At 39.0% G+C, this 21,080-nt stretch overlaps 1 protein-coding gene across 3 annotated transcripts in view; it reads right to left on the bottom strand.

Moving 5' to 3' along the window:
• Positions 1-21,080, bottom strand: part of CNTNAP5 (contactin associated protein family member 5) — an 810,836-nt gene that overhangs the window by 619,531 nt on the left and 170,225 nt on the right. For all 3 annotated transcript variants that reach the window (XM_058715579.1, XM_058715580.1, XM_058715581.1), the window contains exon 2: positions 6,476-6,580. In XM_058715579.1, coding sequence (XP_058571562.1) covers positions 6,476-6,580 — 105 coding nt within the window. The remainder of the gene's footprint in view (positions 1-6,475; positions 6,581-21,080) is intronic.

Here is a 21,080-nt window from a genome sequence, read left to right as displayed (position 1 = left end):
CAGAATTAGATTCAAGTCCAGGTCCTACCAACAATTAGCTGTGTATCCTTAGGTCAGTGACTTGACCTCTCTGAGTCTACTTCCTCATCCTTAACAAATGTGAATGATACCAACTATCTTGGAATACTGATACAATGACAAAAAATAGAGGTTAAGTTTCTACTCCTTAGTTTTGAGCATGGTTTCATATTCATAAAAACTTAGATAACTTTGATTTATTTCCTCCCATCCCCTCTCCAGCCACCTCTGAGATGCTGAATTGAAAAAGGCACAGAGGTTAAGAATTGAAGGAGCAGAAGTCTAGGGATATTCTAGAATAGGGAATCCCCAACAATTGGACTGCCTGAATGCAACTGTTGCTAAAGCACAGGTTCTATTCAGAAGTTTTGGGGACAGAGACTGAGATCCTGCATTTCTAACAGGCTCCCAGGTGCTGCCCGCACTGTCACATAGAGCCCACACTTGGAGAAGTGAGGAGAGCATAAACTCACAAAGGAAACACAGGACTTGATGCTGGCCATGCTGGGGGCGGGGGGCAGGGAGGGGGGCAGCTAGGACAGGACATAAGAAAGGAAAAGTACTGAAAATAAGGAAAGGACCCTTCAAGTGGAGAGGAGGAAACACTGAGACTTCTGTACGTCCCATTGTCTTTTCAAACAGATGAGATGATACGCATATCATGTCTGGCTCCATCAATCCATATGGGAGACTGGTGCTGTCATTTGCAGGCAGGCACTGCAGTGCTGCCTGTGAAACGGGATCTTCAGATTGTCACCTAGCTATCTGGAACAAGTCCCCAGACAGCCAAGATGCTCATTGTGAGAACCCTGATTCCTGAATTGTCCCGAATCCACTTCTCTGCATGGAAGGACCAGTGAGAACAGATTGAAAACCAACTTACAGAGGCCTTTGTGGGTCCTCAGCTGTTTGCAACCAGTGTTGCCCAAGGGGAAAATAAAAAGTGTGCAAGGATTCTGGGCGAAATGGGGGCAAGGGTTGTGAGCCTCTTCATTGGTCCGTGAGCCCAGGAAGCTGGGAAAGGCCCTGACATTAAAAAAATCAGATTCTCCATGGCAACAAAATTGTCATGCTAGAAACACACAATCTCAACTTACACAGGCAAGCATCTCAAAAATATATCAAGTGAGGAAGAGAGATTAAAATTTCAAGGAACAAATGGCAAAGGTAATGGTTTGCAGAACTGCGGATGGGGAAAGGAATGGGACGGGGAAAGAAAAATACAAACCTTTCCTCTCCTGGGGGCAGAGATGTCTGTTGTTATTTGCCTTTTAATCATAGAAAGTAACTTAAAACCCTCCCCTCACTTTGGAGCACATCTAACCCACAGTTCAGCGGCTTCACACCGTGCCACCAGCTCTGGGCTTCCTGCTGACAGTTAGTGCTTCTCAAAGCCCAGCTGACTTTAAAGCCCAGATCAAAAGCTTTCTTGCCACAAAACAAATCCCATTTGACAAAGTCAGATCCCTCCTAAGCCACAATTATATAGATTGACTTGGTAACCTAAGTTAATGGTGATCTGACCCCCAGTTTGATGTATTTTGTCGTGTTTTTTAAAAGTAATTTGTTCTCTCTCTCTTCTTTTTTAATTTTTATTTCCTTATGGGTGGATGACAAAAGGGCTGAGGGATGTTGTGGAGGGAGAGAACACTAATTCGATTTGGCAAATCCCATCCCTAGATAAGATAACAATACGAATGCTGCTATGGTGGGCATTAGCCAACCAATCTCCCTGTTAGTTTTGCAGGTTGCCCAGAATGTGGCTCCCACAGCAGTACCTAAGGGCAAAGGCTGTTTCCAAGACTGTGTTTTGTTTTGTTTTTTTCTCAGAAATATTAGTTTGTCACTAGTCACTAGTCAGAACTCATGACACTTGCTTTACTTAGGGCGTGAGGACACTCATCGGCATGCCTTTTCTATAGTCTTCTTTTCAACTTTTGAGTTGATCCCTGCTTCCAACGTGACAAAGTTACCAGTGGGGCATCCTTTCTTCCTGCGTATAGGTCAGAAAACTGTGTGCGCTTGAGTTCTGAGCCCAGATGAGAGGTAAAGTGGTCCTTCATTACCTATGTTCAATGTACGCCAGAGGTGTGTGATCCCAGTGGAGGCAGCAGTTTTAAATTGTGCCCGGGACTTGCAGCCAAGTTCACCTCTGTGAAATAGCTCAAGAGTGAACAGCTACAAGAACATGGTTGAGAGCACTCAATACGAGGGAGACATAGTCTCATGGAGGTCAAGAATTTTACAGCTTGTATTTCATCTTGGATGACATGCCAGGATGTTTCCTGATAAATGGATAGAAGGCTGAATGCAGTAGAGTAGAAGGAATTCATGAAATACTGTGATAGGTGAATGAACGAATGAAGGCAGGAATGAAGAAATGGAGTATGTTAAGAAAAAACATCATCCAGAACTTGGAAATCAAAAAAGAGTATGCTATGTCTTTTCAATATCATCCTGGGCAGTTTTCAACAGGACCACTCAATGATTCTTTAATTCTCTAGAATATGCCTGTTATTTGGTTTTGTTATTCATTGATTGATTATTAGATCTTAGATACTGAGAAGTTATATGTTAACTTATAAGTATTTTTCCAGTAGAGAAGATACAACCCCCCAATTTTATTGTATTGTAAGATAGTAGCTAGTTTTGTATCTACCTAAACATATTTATTCTAATATTCTTTTTTTTCCCCACTGTGTGCCATGGCATTTTTTTAATCTATGAAACCAAGATAATAACACCTGTATAGAGGGTAGTAGCGATGCACCTTAAAGGCCTAGAAGAGTGATGGCTCTTGGTAAGTAGTAAGTATATTGCTGATATGAGATTTAGTTGTATGATGGTAGACACCCAACCCTACCACTTAGGGAGGAGCCAAACCTGATCATGACAGTGCTGAGTAGCAATGATTTCCATCTGCCAGGGAACTTGCTGTTTAAAACACTACATGGAGAATTCAAATGAAAACCAAGATGTTCTTTGAAATCTCCATGTATATCTGTATATCTGTATAACTGTTTCACACCGTGCATAAGAGTTTGCACTTTGGGGTATATTGAATATCTTCCCTCTTTTAAAATAAAAGGGAAGTTTTAAAGGAAGAAACATAGAAAGAGGTGTTCATTAGACAGAGATATATAATTATTTCTAGGCTGTTTCGGTGGACAAACAGCATATAAGTCTATTTGTAGCAGGTGAAAAATAAATCACTGCTTTATACTAATATTTCCAATCAAAATAAAAAATTACAGTTTTCTCAACTTTAAAAATTTTATATTTAGAAAACTCATATGAAAAAATCTGTGCTTAATATGAATATAATATGTTTTATTATAATATACACTATATTTATATATTCTGTATAAGTATTATGTATGTGTGCATATATATACTATGTACACATATACTATATATGTATATATACCCTAATATATGGATATATATATTTATATATATCCAACCCTGTATTTATCACCTTTTCTCTATATGTGACTTTGTGTATATATACATAACCATACGTATATATTTGACTTTCTACCTATCCAACTATATATATGTATATTTACACATACATATTATTTATATTACATATATAAAAGTAATAATATCAATATTATCACTAACAAATGTTAGCTATTAATGATATGCTAATTTAAATTAATCATGTAAACTCTTTATGAATAGGATTTGTGACTATTTTTACCAACTATGTGCCAGGGTTCTAACAGAGTGCCTAGCACATATTAAGTGCTCAATAAATATTAATAGAGTGATTTTTGATTTATGAATTCACTCAACCTAGTAGTTGCAAGTCTTGCATTTTAGAATCACCTGGAAAGCTTGTATTTACTTATTTTATCAATATCCACCCTTGGACTTGGGTGGATATCCACCCACTCCAGACAATTAATTCAGGGTATCTGGACTACGAGCTCATGCATTGCTACTTCTAAAGCTATCCAGGTGATTCAAATGCACAGCTCTTGGATGGGAACCAGTGATCCACTCTCTCCTTGAGGCTGTGTTGACTTCCCCCTGAGGGCAGTGGTTGGACCCAGTGAGTGAACCGGAGGCTGCCAGGCCTGGGAGTTTGTTGGAGGACAAGGCCAGTGCATTTCAACATTCTGAGACTGTCGCCCCTGCATGACCTTCCTGATTTAGACTCTAGCTGGAAGAAGAAAGAGAGGTCAATGTCCTCTCTGAACACGCCGGTGCTATCCTTGGACTCCGGCACCCAGATTTCCCGGTGAGCAGAATAATTACAATAAATCGGAGCAGAGACATCTGGTCTGTCAATATCGTCCACCAGGGGATGAGCTGGCCTGTGACCAGACTCACAGGTTCCCAGGAAACTGCAGAGGTGCTACTAGGCAGTAATGACTTTCTGCCACTTCACAGTTGGGTTAAACTGGGGAGAACTCTGGCTCCAGATGCCCTGTTGGTGTACAAATTAAAATCTTCCAACTCTGGCTTCTTCCTGAAATTACCAAGTGGACCTCCCTGCTCGGGTCAGACTCTCTACCCTGCATCGAGAAGGATCTTTTTAATATGCAAGGCTTGACGCAGTCTGAGCATCATGTGTCAAAGCAGGCATTACTGGTCCACTTTACAGATAAAGAACTGAAGTCAAGAGCAGATAGGCAATTTGCAGACACTCACAGGGCTTACAAGTAAATGCTGTGGGCAGCACTTGAACCCTGGCCAATTAGTTTCCAAGTTTCTTTCTAACATAGCCCTCTTTAACCTGTCTTAGTGAATCGGTTTGCTCACATGGTGGTGAGGAGCAAAACTTTGGGTTCAGATGTCTTAGATTTGATCAAAGCATTTCTCCTTCCAAATTTTGTGATTTTAAGCAAGTTATACAACTTTTCTGAAACCCAGGAACCCCATCTGAAGTTAAAATGTTAATAACACGCATCTTACGGTAGCTTTCCGAAGACGAAATTCCTTGATAGGTGAAATGCTTTACAAAATTCTTGGCACAGAGTGTTCAGCAAAAAGGCAGTGTTAATACACAATTATTAATATTTTCCTGCTGGATTTTTGATTGGTCATTCTATTTCTCTTTAGAATAGCATTCTTAAAATCTTTTCTTAACAAAGCCATAGAAATTGCTAACTTAAATTACAGATCCCATTATAACAGAATACTTGTGAAACGTAGTATGAAACAAACATCAAATACACAAACAAAAATTACACAGCACTCTCACCATTAATGAAGATTAAAAACTATAAATTAAAATGTCAACCAGTTAAATCATTCTCCACTTATAAAAATGATACCCTTGGGGCTCCTGGGTGGCTCAGTTGTTTAAGCACCTGACTATTGGTTTCGCCTCAGATCATGATCTCATGGTTTGTGAGTTCGAGCCCTATATCAGGCTCCGTGCTCACAGTGAGGAGCCTGCTTGGGATTCTTTCTCTCCCTCTCTCTCTGCCCCTCCCACACTCTCTCTCTCTGTCTCCCTCTCTCATATATAAATAAATACACCTAAAAATGATATTCATAACACAATGAGCAATTAAAATCTATTCCAGAATGTATAGATGGGCCAACACTGGAAAGCTTACTAATATGATGGGCCTCATATTATCGATGAGAAGATACAGTCAAGAATAATTAATATGAACTCTAACAGATCACTGTACCTCTTGAAGTTGCATATAAATTATTTTTCTCAACTTGAAGACGTTTATAATATTCACTAGATATATAAATATACAAAGATAACCAGATGTTAAATAATTTTTAAAAATTAACAAATTCAAATACACATCATAAAAGTCAGCATCCAACTCTGACTAAAAACAGATCTATCTAGATATCCAACATTATAATTTGTTAAAGACACGTCACATAAGAGATCAGTTAAGGGTGTCTGCTTGTACTTCCATCACACATTGTAAAGATACACACCCAACATTTAACCACAAGTATTAGTTGGTAGGTTTGCCTTGCATTTTCTTACTTACTTTATTACTTACTTACTTTTCTGTATTGTATTTTCTTACTTTTACTTCATAGTACTATATATTTTTAAAATTAGCATCATTTTTTTGTTGTTAAAATTTAAGTTCTTGAAGGAAAAATCTTAGTAGATTTCACACATTTATTATATACATGCCACAATAATAATGTATTTTGGTAGCTATTCATGTTAGAGACATGAAATATAAAAATAAAGTGTTTTTTTAAAAACTTATTTTTACAAAGGCCTCTCATGATAATCAGAGAAAAATAGTGTGAGTTGGGGAGGCAAGAACAAGCATACTTTGAATATCCATTATGCACTAGGAAACATGGCTTAATTCCATTGTAACCCCTTTTCCCTTTCTTCTTCTCAACACTGCTCTTGGACATGATCCCAGTGAATAGGAATGTCCTTTTATTCCATTTCCCCACAGCATGCTTATTTAGCATTTGCCTTTTGAGTTTTAGTCATCTTACTCACCAACTCTTCGGTTGAGTTGAGCTGGGCTGTGAGTACCAGCGAGGTCTGAAGAACTGGAAAAAGCCATTGGAGAGAGCAGGGATGCTAATGGGTCATCACAATTGTCTATAATGATAGGAAAGAAAGAAAGCAAATTGTATTAGCAAGAGAGAGCCCATAAAGGGAAGAATCATGGCATTAACCCCATTATTAATTAACCAATGCCCTGAACAAGGCCAGTACCAATTGTTTCCATGGGCTATTTCATTCATTCCTCACAATCCTGAAAGACTGGTATAAATTCCTTTACAGTTGGAGACACTGATATTCAGAGATGTTAAATAGTTTGTCCAAGGTCACAACACTAGAAACTGGTGTGGCCAGAAATCTCACTGATTTGTCTCACTCAGGAGTCTAACAATCAACCATTCCTTTAATCATTCACTTGAGAAAAGCCTTAAGTTATGGCTATTGAGCTTATTCTAGAAAGAGGAAGACTGTTGAAGGGGGGATACAATTGTTTACCTATTTTCCCATCTTCAATCCCTAAGGGATCCTGCCATAGTTGTATCTAGACAGAATGATTTAAAATGTCTCACTCCCAGTTGTGTGAAAATCTTTGGAAAATGAATGGCTAATTGTAATAATTCATTGCGTAAAGTAAGCGAGAATAGTCCCCAATCGTGTACAATCTTGAATCTGCTATTCACTTCAATAACAGCTTTTCCAGCCTTCCCAAATGTGACAGGTATGCTTGCTTTTTTTTCCTTTTTTTTTAAATTTTATTTTTCATTTTTAAAAATTTACATCCAAATTAGTTACCATATAAGTGCAACAATGATTTCAGGAGTAGATTCCTTAGTGCCCTTTCCCCATTTAGCCCATCCCTCTTCCCACAACCCCTCCAATAACCCTCAGTTTGTTCTCCGTATTTATGAGTTTGTCCCCCTCCCTGTTTTTATATTATTTTTGTTTCCCTTACCTTATGTTCATCTGTTTTGTCTCTTAAAGTCCTCATATGAATAAAGATATATGATATTTGTCTTTTTCTGACTAATTTCACTCAGCATAATACCCTCCAGTTCCATCCACGTAGTTGCAAATGGCAAGATTTCATTCTTTTTGATTGCTGAGTAATACTCCATCGTGTGTGTGTGTGTGTGTGTGTGTGTGTGTGTGTGTGTACCACATCTTCTTTATCCATTCATCCACCGAGGGACATTTGGCCTCTTTCCATACTTTGGCTATTGTTGATAGTGCTGCCATAAACATGAGGGTGCATGTGTCCCTTCGAAACAGCACAGACAGGTATGCCTTCTAAGGCTTCTTTGATGCTGTTCAAATGTAGAACAGGGTGGGGTCATGGGCAGAGATGTGGTCTTGACAACACAGACATGTTCCTCCAAATGAACCATGCGATCTCATGCAGACAATTCTGCTCTTCACATAGCAAACTGGTCATGTAAATGTTCTGTAATAATTCATTTATTTGTTTGCACCTTACACTAAATGGTACACTCTTTGTGGGACTTTGCAAATAACCTGATACATAATAGGCCTTCAGTAAAGGTTTGTTGAAAGAAATGGATGGTGAAGGAAGGGAGGGAGGGAAGTAGGGAGGGAGGAGAGAAGGAAGGAAGGAAAGAAGGAAGGAAGCAAGGGAGGAACTAGTTCACACAACAGGACCAAATGATTTTCCAATTTTTCACTTTGTGCACAGTTGATTTTGCAGGACATTGCAAAATGACATCATGAAATGTAGACATACCTCATTCAACCATGATTTCACGTCATTCAGATTAAAGGTAAACTTGATGTATTAAGGGCTTTCAAGAAAAGTTGGCCTGATTTTTTTTTTTAATTTTTAAATGTGCATTGGATATGGGGCTGCTTCTTTATCCAGAAAATTCATAGAGAGGACTATTTCATCTCACCACAGGAACATTAATGAGAAACATAAGGATTAAATTTTTGTTTGTTAAATGTGTTAAAAAATCCACTGGCTAAGAGTATTTTGAGGTTTTTTTTTTTACCCCAACACAAATGTTTGAAAAATATTTTGAGGTATTTGACAAACACAAAAGACAGCCAAATCCTCACTAAAGAGGAATGACATAAAAATCACAGCAAGGACACCTCTGCAGTTATGGTCATCCTGCTAATAGAAAGCAGAGCTCACAGCTACTTTATTCCAGGCATAAAATGCAGGTGAGGGGAGATGCATATACACTTCCAATACATTTGTATGGAAACGCAGATCGGTTACACTATTTATATAGTAGGAGACAATTTGAATATAATGCAAATCTCACATTTGCTTATGCCTATTTCATCATCAGGAAACACTAGGTGAATACAGAAAACTGGAACCAGTGGAACTGAACCCCACAGAAATACACCACGCCTGTACACACACCCACGTCAAAGACCATACAATATCGGACTTCACAGCTATGCTATGAGCCACACCTATCTGCATCTGTAGTTACGACCATCTTCCAATTTCAGATAACACTCCTCCCACTAATCTCTAATAGCTCACAACCCTTCTGACACCCACTTCCACAAGCAAATTGAAGATTTTCTAAAGATAAAGTACAATGTTTATTATAGCATTTACGTATTCTTTAAACATATAACATGTATGAAGTCGTGTTACCATTTTTATTAGGTTCTTAAGATTTAAAAAAAAATTTAATGTTTATTTATTTTTTGAGAGAGAAAGAGACAGACAGAATATGAGAGGGGGAGGAGCAGAGAGAGAGAGAGGGAGACACAGAATCTGAAGCAGGCTCTAGGCTCTCAGCTATCAGCACAGAGCCCAACACAGGGCCAAACTCACAAACCGTGAAATCTTGACCTGAGCTGAAGTCGGATGCTCAACCAACTAAGCCACCCAGGTGCCCTTCTTAGGATTTTTTTTTAATATATACCAATGACATGTTTGAGCTTTGTGCCCCTAACCCTATGTTTCCCCTAAGTAGAAACAGAAGTGACCTAATCATTGCAATTTAATTCAGTCCAATAAATATTTATAAAGATATACTTCATGTTTGACCTTGGATAGGCACTAGGGATTGAGTGCAGTAAAATTGAGTCTTAGACCTCAAGTGTCTCAGAGACTATTGAGCAATGAAGGAAAGAAAGAGAAAGAAGAATGAAAGAAAGAAAGAAAGAAAGAAAGAAAGAACGAAAGAAAGAAAGAAAGAAAAAATAAAACTTATGAGGAAGTTTAGGAGAATTTTACCCAAGGTTACACTCAACCCACTAAAATGGGGACCCGACTATACAAACACCCAGGTAAGTGATCTGCTGTGTCTCCCCCAGGCCTTTGCAGTCTCCCCTTTCACAAGGTGCTCGCCTCAGGGAGAGGTTTGCTTCCAAAGTTCACTGGCCTTGTGAAAACAGCTGCCATTTCCACCGGCCATTTCCTCTTCGGAACTGTACCTTCCTTGTATCTCACTGTGTGGGGTCAGTGTTTCCACTTTGGGAATTAGTAAACCCATCAAAAACAATCTTTGTCAAAGGATAGGTTCAGAGGAGAGCCTTCAGGAAACTTCTTGTCATGGATCCTGCTCATTGAAATAGTGGCCCTTATTTATTTATTTTTTAATTTTTTTAACGTTTATTTATTTTTGAGACAGAGAGAGACAGAGCATGAACGGGGGAGGGTCAGAGAAAAAGGGAGACACAGAATCCGAAACAGGCTCCAGGCTCTGAGATGTCAGCACAGAGCCTGACGCGGGGCTCAAACTCTCGGACCGCGAAATCATGATCTGAGCCGAAGTCGGCCGCTTAACCGACTGAGCCACCCAGGCGCCCCAATAGTGGCCTTTAAAGAACACGGCTGGGGGCGCCTGGGTGGCTCAGTCGGTTAAGCGTCCGACTTCAGCTCAGGTCACGATCTCGCGGTCTGCGAGTTCGAGCCCCGCGTCAGGCTCTGGGCTGATGGCTCAGAGCCTGGAGCCTGCTTCCGATTCTGTGTCTCCCTCTCTCTCTGCCCCTCCCCCGTTCATGCTGTGTCTCTCTCTGTCTCAAAAATAAATAAACGTTAAAAAAAATTTAAAAAAAAAAAAAAAAAAAAAAAAAAAATAAAGAACACGGCTGAACTTTTGTTCTACCCCTAATAGCGGTAATAATGGGAAATTTTCAGATCAGAAAGGAATAAAGACCTCTTTTCTCCAGCCAATACGTAGTCCCCTCTGTCTTCTCTATGTCACCTAAATTGAGAATAGACCAGGCCTCTAATCAAATTAACCCTGGTCATTGGGAATTAAGATTTGTCCACCTAACCATTCTAAGTCCAAAAGTGTGTATTATTTGTAGACATGAATCTTATTCTTAAAGCAGAAGAGAAGGATCTAGCATAAGTGAGAACAATTTATATATGTTTTAATTCATGATTTGGGACAGTCTGGGACAGTGGAAAGCATCAGAAAAGCTAGAGCTAGGAGCTCCTCACTCTACATTGGTTCCTTCTCTTGCCTTGGTGATTCCAAGTAATATATTCAAATGCAGTAAGCAGGGTCTCCGTTGTCTGCAAAATCAAGAGAGTCTTCTCTGACATTTCTAGCCACAGAGTCATTTTAAACAGAATGAGAAAAAATGGGGAAAAGTCACCTTTAAAGGAGAAAGCACAGAAGGAAAACAGGAAGCACTGTATGAATGGTTTGTAATATTTGCTATCATTGAGAACAACCATTTCAACAATTTTATTTCTGGGATCTTGTCTCTGTCACAATACCTGCTCAAGAATTGGTGTCACTGGTAGCTCTTTGGCCCTGGAGGTTTACGGAAGGCCAGATGAGAAGAAGAATATGAAATGGAGGGGAAGTGAAGGGGTGAGGAATCACGGGAGAGTGAGGACACATTGCATGGGGCACTCCGCCCCCTCTGTGGATTGCCAGCCTTGCAGAGACTGGGCCAACATCACACCACACACATGGCTGGGAAAGAAAGAAACAAAGCACCATTTGCTCCACCATTTCTGCAGGCTCTAAATAAGCAAACTCGTGTTGTCATTACATTTTAGACACCACTCGCATCCCAGCCTTCTGACAGTATGTCTCCACAATGCTAAATCGAGCAGTCGGTTCCTACAAAAGCGAGCTGGATGTTTGTCTGTATTTACATGAGGAAAGTGGAGATGGTGAAGAAACTCAGGTGGGGAGAGAGAGATTTGAAGTTTGGGGAAAACATACCGAGGAACCAAAGTCAGGCTTTCAAGGGGACACACAACCTGAGATGGACCATCATGATTTTACCAGAAAATCAGTTTCCACACTTTAGGGATGCATTGGCGTAGTAGGATATTTTCAAAATATACTCTTAAAAAGACTGTGGATAGGGCTTGTCTTTAAAAGATTTGGTGTGGAAAGGAGATGAAATTAAAAGGCTATTTAAAAATGCAAACCCATACTCTCCTGCGATTTATTAATTCTCCCTTTTTCCTCAAAAAATAACTTCATTGCCATCTTTAATATTTTCCTTTATAATAGAAATGCCACTTCTTACCCTACCCCATGCCCGGGCAGATAAAAATCCACTCCTATGGGTATGATGGAAAGCAACACAGCTCTTTGCATTGTGTAACTGTTGAACAACCTCATTCTTATTTGCAAATGACTTAGACATACATTCATGGACTAACTGGGTAGCAAAACCCAAAGACCGGTCTGAAGTTGTGAAATTCAAGCCCTTCACTTCAGCAATGAGAACCTCAGGTTTATAGTCTGCTCAGGATTATTCAGTTAATCGATGGACTGACTAGCCTGGACCAAAACTCAGGTTTCCTCACTCCCAGATGGCGACCACTAGGGCAGGGTTTCCTGCCACCTTTTCCTTAGCCTGATAACCATTAGTTATATTATTTTTCATAACGTTTTGTTTTAATGAATAACTTTCTTTGTGCAAAAGGAAAGGCATAGTTGCCACCTCCTAGATAACAGAAAAATAGTAAAGAATAGCCTGTAACTTTCAAAAGATTTTTAATTTCTTCCCCATTTTCCTTGCCTTCTTATTTCTTCCTTCAACATGAAAAAGTAAAGAAAACATGGAGCGCCTGGGTGGCTCAGTCAGTTAAGCATCGGACTCTTGATTTTGGCTCAGGTCATGATCTCAGGGTCATGAGATGGAGCCCCACATAGACCTCTGCGCTGAACATGGAGCCTGCTTAAGATTCTCTCTCCCTCAGGCACCTTTTGGGATGGGCACTGGGTGTTGTATGGAAACCAATTTGACAATAAACTTCATATATTGAAAAAAAAATTTCATAGAATATAAAGAATCAGGACAAAAAGAAAAAAAAAGTTTCTCTCTCCCTCTCTCTTTGCCCTTCCCTCACCTCCAATTCATTTCTCTCTCTCTTTTTCAAAAAAAAAAAGAAAAAAGAAAGAAAAGAAAAAGAAAAAAAAGATAAGAAAACATTAAAGGAAGGATTTAAAAAAAAAACAGAAGAAGAAGGGTGCCTGGGTGGCTCAGTCAGTTAAAGGTCTGACTCCTGACTTCGACTCAGGTCATGATCTCACAGTTCTTGAGTTCCAGCCCCACAATGGGCTCTGTGCTGACAGCATGGAGCCTGCTTAGGATTCACTCTCTCTCTCTGCCCCCCTCACTCTCTCTTAAATAAATAAATAAACTTAAAAATTTTTTAAAACATTAAAAAAAGTGTAAGAAGAGAAAAAGAAAAGTGACTTGTGTCCTTACGAATATTTGTGTGGATCCTCAAGTCAAGCAATTTAGTTGATACTGAAATGGGGGTAATTTGTTACTCAATATATATGTACAGTTATATACTAAAGGTCTTCTCTCACATTAATTAAAAGGTAAAGGCACAAAAGAGAATTCTGAGTAAATATGATATTTACACACCTTTTTAGAAATTATCATTGACTCTTTAAGACGATTCTACTTTAAGTAACACTTTTTGTTGTCAACGTATATTTTTATTCATTATTATTAAAATACCAATAGAGTAACAGATGGCCCGAAGTTAAATTGTGAGGATCGTCTTGATTACCACCATAAATTGTCTGTATGTGGGGATTTGGAGCTTAACAGATTCACTTGTATTTATAGGTGAGATAAAATTCCTCTTAGCATTGCACACTTAATGGCCTACTTTGTTTAAAAGACATAAAGCATGCATTTTGTATAGTGCCTACAACGGTGCTTAGAAGTGACAACTCACGCTTTTAACTTCATTTATTTTTCCCCTCGTTACCTATAATTTCACTTAGTAAACAACAAAAATAACTACTCTAATATTACTCTTGAATCTGACCCCATCTCCATTTTCCACCATGAAATCCTAGGAGATAAACGACTTCATAATGAGCAGACCAAAAAACATGGCTCTCTAGAATGGGTCATGAAAAGAAGGTTAAACCTTCTTCTAAACATCCATTTCCAACTTAATGCATGATCCGCCTTTTGATTACGTGCTGAACATGCATGGTTGTGCTCTTTGCTGTAGGAAGATAAAGATGAAAGTCAAAGACACAGAGCCTGAGCTGAGGAAACCAAGCATCTACTTTGGATTGAAAGACAATCCGTATGTTTTTTAAAGCAGCTCCTTATGTTTATGAACAATTCCAGGCAAAAGACCTTTGACTTCGGATCCAGGAATCCTAGACCCTCTTTTACCTTCACTGTGAGCATGCGCTCATTTTCCTTTTCTGTATTTCAGATTCCTCAATTGTAAATGGCGGGGGTTATCGTTCATTTGTCCACTTAACAAGCTTTCACTGCGCACATTCTAGACATCAGAGTGTCTGTCAGGCTTTGAAGATAGTTAAAGCAATTATAAAACACTCAAACACGGTGGACTTGGGCACATCGCTTGCTGCCCTACAGTAGTGATTGATGACGGATGGGGTGCAGCTGGCTAAGAGAAGCCAGTCCTGTCTACGAATTCACAAGAGGGTTCTGGGATATTTTCTCAGCTTTACAAACAATTCTACTTAAAATTTTAGGTAACATTTGACTTGGAGGTACTGTCCTTCACTTATAAGTGGCTTGCTAGGGCTCCACCATAATCAAACCCAGTATGTATAACAGCAGGGCAGCGGTGGCCACCATAATTCTCCCAGCACCTCTGGTGCAGCTGTCTGTCTGGGTTGTCAGCAGTCACTGCAGCCCAGCCAGAGGGAGACCATCATTTGTGGTGGATGGATGAGAAGGCTACACGGGTTTTAGTCCATTTCACACCCTGGTCAATGTCTATACTGGGCTTTGAACCAAGGTCAGCGTGACTCTTTGCATATTGTCAATCTGAAAATTGGCTTCCAGTCCCTAAAATGACAGCAGGAATTTCGTTCAGACTGGCAGTGGGGAGTCTTCCATTTGGCTGTCTTGTGTGAGGTTAGCCATTCTTGGATTTTCAAGAACATACCCATATGGATGTCCCATAATTAGCTCAAACTCAAAATATGCCGCAAATATGCTTTTTTAGGTTGCTTTCCTCTTATATTACTCCTTTCCCTCCCATACCGCCACTGATGGTTATTATTATTATTATTATTATTATTATTATTTTGATTCTCAGGTTAAGAATATTGAGTTCACAACTGGCTGTTTAATTTTTCTATTTTAACTTTAAATATAATTTATCAATGACTTAATGTAACTGAACAAGTGTTTCCTGAGTCCCTCATGTGTAAGGTCTATGATATAGGGCCAATGTAAGCCATAGGAAACATCTTGTTGACCGAGAATATTATTTTATTCTACCATTTAGTATCTGGGACTATGTCTATGTTCAATAATATTTGTTGATTAAACCAGTTGAAAGAAAGATTTCTCAGATTTACTCTCACTTTTATTTTTTTTATTTTTCTCTCGCTTGCCCTCTACTTGATCCTATTTCGGGTTTTACGAACACCGTGTTACAATTTTTGCAACCGTCTTCCCAGGTTCCTGCTCGTGTCCATGTATATCCAATCGCCATTTCTAAACCAATTTTCAACATGTTTTTCTCGCCAAGTCCTACTAGGTATGTCAGCCTTAAATTTGGCTTCCAGAGGTGGCAGAATGAAGATGAAAGAACAAAGAGAGATTTGTGAGCAAATAAGAGGCTCCAGCTGAATGTAAGGCCAGGGTACCACTGATGGGGTCGCGGGCTGGTCAAAAGAATCAGAAGCTGAGGTCCAACCAGCAGAGTCAGGAGTAAAGTGCCTGTTGCTGAGATCAGCTTCAGTCAGAGACTAAGAACCACGACCGCCAAAAGAATCAGTCTGGTGGTTGCTTAAACTCAAGTATGCTAAAGTTATTAAACCTATAGGATTATGAATGTTCTTCATAGAGGAGCTGGATTAGCTAGAAGGCATGAAATCTTTGGTGGGTAAAAAAGGTAGAAGGGATTGGAAATTTCTGTAATGTGAGAAGCTGAGTGGTGACTAGGATTTTGGAGGGATTTAGAAGAAATGATAAAGGAAAGTCAATCTTTGAAAAAAATAAAATTTTACCTATTTTTTAAAAAAATTTCTAAATCCATTCCATCGGTTGCCTTTTAGTTTTGTTGATTGTTTCCTTTGCAGTGCAGAAGTTTTTATCTTCATGAGGTCTCAATAGTTCATTTTTGCTTTTAATTCCCTTGCCTTTGGAGATGTGCCAAGGGATACAGGAGTGCTGATGCATAGGGGCACTTGTACCCCAATGTTTATAGCAGCACTTTCAACAATAGCCAAATTATGGAAAGAGCCTAAAGGTCCATCAACTGATAGATGGATAAAGGAATTGTGGTTTATATACACAATGGAATACTACGTGGCAATGAGAAAGAATGAAATATGGCCTTTTGTAGCAACGTGGATGGAACTGGAGAGTGTTATACTAAGTGAAATAAGTCATACAGAGAAAGACAGATACCATATGTTTTCACTCTTATGTGGATCCTGAGAAACTTAACAGAAGACAATGGGGGAGGGGAAGGAAAAAAAAGTTAGAGAGGGAGGGAGCCAAACCATAAGAGACTCTTAAAAACTGAGAATAAACTGAGGGTTGATGGGTGGGAGGGAGGAGAAAGTGGGTGATGGGCATTGAGGAGGGCACCTGTTGGGATGAGCACTGGGTGTTGTATGGAAACCAGTTTGACAATAAATTTCATATTTAAAAAAATTTCTAAATCCAACTTTGTTTCCATACACCCCTGTTCCCTTCTTCCCATCCCCACCTATCAACACTCTACACAGAACGCACTTATCAGCATTACTTACAACACACACAACACACACATGCACACATCATTGCAAAGTACAGTGTCAATCAAATTTGGAATTTATTAGGTTTTTAAATAAGGCTAAAAATGGAATGAATGGGATATATAGAATGAAGAAGATTGAGAACACGAGAAAAATAAGACCACAGGTTTAAAAAACTAAAAGTACAGATGATGTCTTTTTACTTTTAAAAGTGCATTGCTTAAATAATTATGGGTGGAATATTAAGATGAAGGAATGAAGACAACTGACGAATTATAAAGATAATGCTTCTGCCAACTCAGTATTCATCAGAGGTGAGAATGTCTTTTCTAGAGCTGTATCTTTTTCGGTAGATATCTATTCTTTCTTTGAATACAATGAAGCCAGACTTCCAATAGCTGCTCAGGATCCTGCATCAAGTAGTTCTAAATTACACTGGAAATTCTAGTTACTCCAGAAACCATGATTTTAAAGTGTAGATCAATCAATCCATAGACATTTGTAAAACCCTCTTCATCTTTAATGGATATAGGCACGGAGTTTCTAAAGGAAACACTAACATCTCTGTGTGTCATCAGTCTGCCCATTGGAATTGAGGAAAAATGCCTGATTAAAAAAGATAGGCTTGTGTTGGAAACTGGCCAGCTGGCTGACAGCAAAACCCAATGAGGTCAACGCCAACCATTTATGAGTGGATGGGATAAACATGTACTGATAATGTGAACAAATATTGATCTTTATTGATCTTTGTAGATGAGAAAATAATGACAGCACAGACACAGAGCAGTAGTCTTTCAAGATCATAATGTGGCTCTGTGTGTGTGTGTGTGTGTGTGTGTGTGTGTGTGTTCCTTCTGGACCAGTTGGAGACTAGTATATTTGGAAAGAGCCCAGACACTGGATTCCAGCCCAGTCTGAATTCAGATCTTGACTCTGCAGCTTACTAATTATATGTCCTTTGGGATGTTATTTAATCTCAGCTTTCTCTATATATAATGGGGATAATAAGTGTACATAGGCTTGTTATGAGAACAAAAAGAGACAATTCATGTAAAATATTTAACCCAGTGGTTGGCACATAACTGGATACACGTTAATTCCCTTCATTTGCTGCCATTCGTTCTTCCTTAGTTTCAAGTTCCTCATCTCCAGTTCCAGTCATTGCATTTGAAAAATGACATTTCTTGTACCCTTTATTATATATTTTAGACTTTTCCCATCCAGATGGTTTTAACACTGTTTCTTTATCAGCCTTTCAGGGCTCTTAGGATAATTCTGTACCAAGAGGTATTCTGTTTATGCATTACTTTTCCTCCAAGACCAAACACGGCACACTTTCTAAGTTTCACCGCTTTTTTTCTTATATTCAATAACATTTCTTAAGCACAAAGTGCCAGGCATCATGCTGTCTGTTCCATTATGCTGGGAATTCTTAAGAAGAACATAAAGTACTGCTCATATATGCATTACAAAGAATAAGGCTGTAGAAAATATTTGGATTTCTTGCTAGTCCTTATATTTGATTTATTAAAAAAAACACACATATTTAAAAAATAGGGACTGCCCTACTTGTGTTTTGAGATCGTAAGCTTGAAATGCCGAGGAACCGTGCTGTGCACGAGAGAGGCTCACCAATTTGTATTTTGGAAAGTGTATTCTAGTTGCAGCATAGAGAATGGGACAAATACGTGTGTGCATGCACAGAGTAAGGATAGGGGAAGCCAGTGAGTGTGAAAGACAGAACCAATCCAGGCCTATGGAAATAGTAAAGAAGAGATAATAAGAGCCTGAACTTAAATGATGGCAATTGCATTGGACACAAGGTAAGGGAATTGAGGTATATTATATAAAAATCATCATTGCTTGGTGAATTAAAAGGGAGGTAAGAATAAAGAATAATGTCAAGATTTTTGGCTATTTTGTTATTCTAGAGACGTAAGCTCACAAATCAGTTTCTAAAATTAACAAATTTAAATCAAGCAAAACAGAGACGAATGGCCATGTTAAAATGATTTCCAAAGGAGAGTTAACACTCCTCACCTTTCCTTTAGATAACTATAATAAATAGTGTCATATATATATGAACATATATTTCATATATACATGAATATATGTCTCACATGGAAAGTCATATAATGTTATCAAGTGATACATTCTTAATTGTCCACAGAGAGAAGTGAGTAGTGACTACTATATTCAATAAAAAAGCAACATCACGTTGACCTGAGGTAGATAGTTGTCCCGTGATTTCAGAATAAAATTCCAGCTCCTTGCCTCTCTATTTCCATTCATAATCAGATTGTTGGTTATTTTATCTTGTGGCACTCCTTATTTGTCAGTCTGTGCACAGAATTGCCAATTTCTTGACAGCTTTCTGGACATGCCGTGTCACACCTGTGTGCCCTTCCATATTTTAGTATGTCCTGTATGCCCTCCACATCACCTTCCTCTTCCCCACCCATCAAATCCTGTTCCCTGCACAGAATGCAAATGCTCCCAGAAGCATGCCTGGATCTCATCAGATAGAAATGCTTCTTCCTGTGAAGGTATTTTTTTTTTAACGTTTATTTATTTTTGAGACAGAGAGAGACAGAGCATGAATGGGGGAGGGTCAGAGAGAGGGAGACACAGAATCTGAAACAGCCTCCAGGCTCCGAGCTGTCAGCACAGAGCCCGACGCGGGGCTCGAACTCACAAACCGTGACATCATGACCTGAGCCGAAGTCAGGTACTTAACCGACCAAGCCACCCAGGCGCCCCGACGGTATTTTACCCTATATTCCACTTCAGTATGAGTACCTAGCCCACTGATGGGTTTTTGTTTTGATGATATTGTTGCATATGAGACATCAAGCTCTTTGGGAACTGAGACCATGTCTTACTTCCTATCTTCATTGCCTTTCACAGCGATGATCACACATTAGTTGCTCAATAATTATTTGTTAAGTAGAATTTTAGATACATGGAGGACGGTCTTAAATTCAGGTTAAAAATCTGAGTAGGAACTAGACAGCTTTCAAAAATGGGAAATGTCTGGGCAACAGTAAAGTCTTTACCCAAGTCACATAAAGGAGTGAAAGAAAAACTGAGTACTTGAAGAGAATTTTGATGAGATCATCATTACTATTTTTATATGTGTATGATTTCCAAATACCTTCTTTATTGGATATTTGGGAAGAACATGTCTCAGGCAAGTAGGACAGCCATAATGGTGGCCATCTAACAGGTGAGGGGCATAGTTATCAATGACACACAGGTATTAGCTATTCTCCCCAAAGTACTTATTCTAGCCTCAAGCATCTCCCCGACCCCAATTCTACTGGCAAAGAAAGCAAGTTTCAGAGAACAGGAAATACAGACAGAAGCCTAACTGTGTAAGTCCAATGAGTGTTCAAGTATCAAGTAGAGTGAAAACATTACCGCTGTGGGTTCCATCACCCTGCTCGTGTATTTGGTTGTTCTACTGACTTACTTGGTAAATTTAGGGAAATCCATTAACTTCTCTGGGCTGCAGTTTCCCTCCCTGGAAAATGCCAATGGTGATGCCTGTTTTCAACAGGGGGACTGTGACAAATTTAGGATGATTATGAACAGCCAACAGAGAAAATAATGTTTGGAACATAGAAAGTGCTCAATCAATGGTAACTATAACATTATAATTATCCAGTAAGTCCCGGTATAGATTTTTGAGTAAGGAACTAATGTTTAGAGAATGCACTAAACTTGAATCCTAACATTTTGAAGTGAAAAAATTTCCAGTTTCCAGTGATCATCCCCCTTAATTTATGACTAGGCCTCTCTTGGCATAGTTTTTAATATTTGAAGATGGGAATTAGGCAGGGATGGCCAATAAACTGGCATTGGTGGTCCCCAACTTACCAGCTGGTTCCCTTTAACTGATGATGGATGGCTCTACTTTATGTGTTTATTCTCTTCTAAAAAGAATTTTCTCGCTGGCAGAGAGGGAACCAGGCAGAGTTCAGAGCTAAGTATCAAATCTGACCCTTCCATCTTTGCCATCATTTTGTACGCCATTACTCATACAAAATATACCCAAGCTGCAGAAGTAGAGAGATCTTCATTTACTACATGCACACAGATATCAATTATTCTGAGCCCCTCAGATTACCAGATTCCAATTTTGGAAGTGCTATCTTTTATATAACTCAATAAAAATACTGGATATAATTTACTGAACCAAAGTATGGTGTGCTGTTTGTTAAACATTCTCTAGAGAATGTGTACTCATCAGAAGACAAAGGAAGGGGTAGATTCTAACAGACAATCCATTCTACCAATTGTTTTTCTGGTCCAGAGAGCTTACCCATTTGATACCAAATATCATCTGATCCTCAACTCTATGATATGACCTACCAGGCACTCAAATATAATGATTTTTTGAGACATTTCAGGCCTCTAGATAATGA

Source organism: Neofelis nebulosa, chromosome 2 (genome assembly GCF_028018385.1).
Source record: "Neofelis nebulosa isolate mNeoNeb1 chromosome 2, mNeoNeb1.pri, whole genome shotgun sequence".
Taxonomy (NCBI): Eukaryota; Metazoa; Chordata; class Mammalia; order Carnivora; family Felidae; genus Neofelis; species Neofelis nebulosa.
This window is presented reverse-complemented; position numbering and strand designations above follow the sequence as displayed.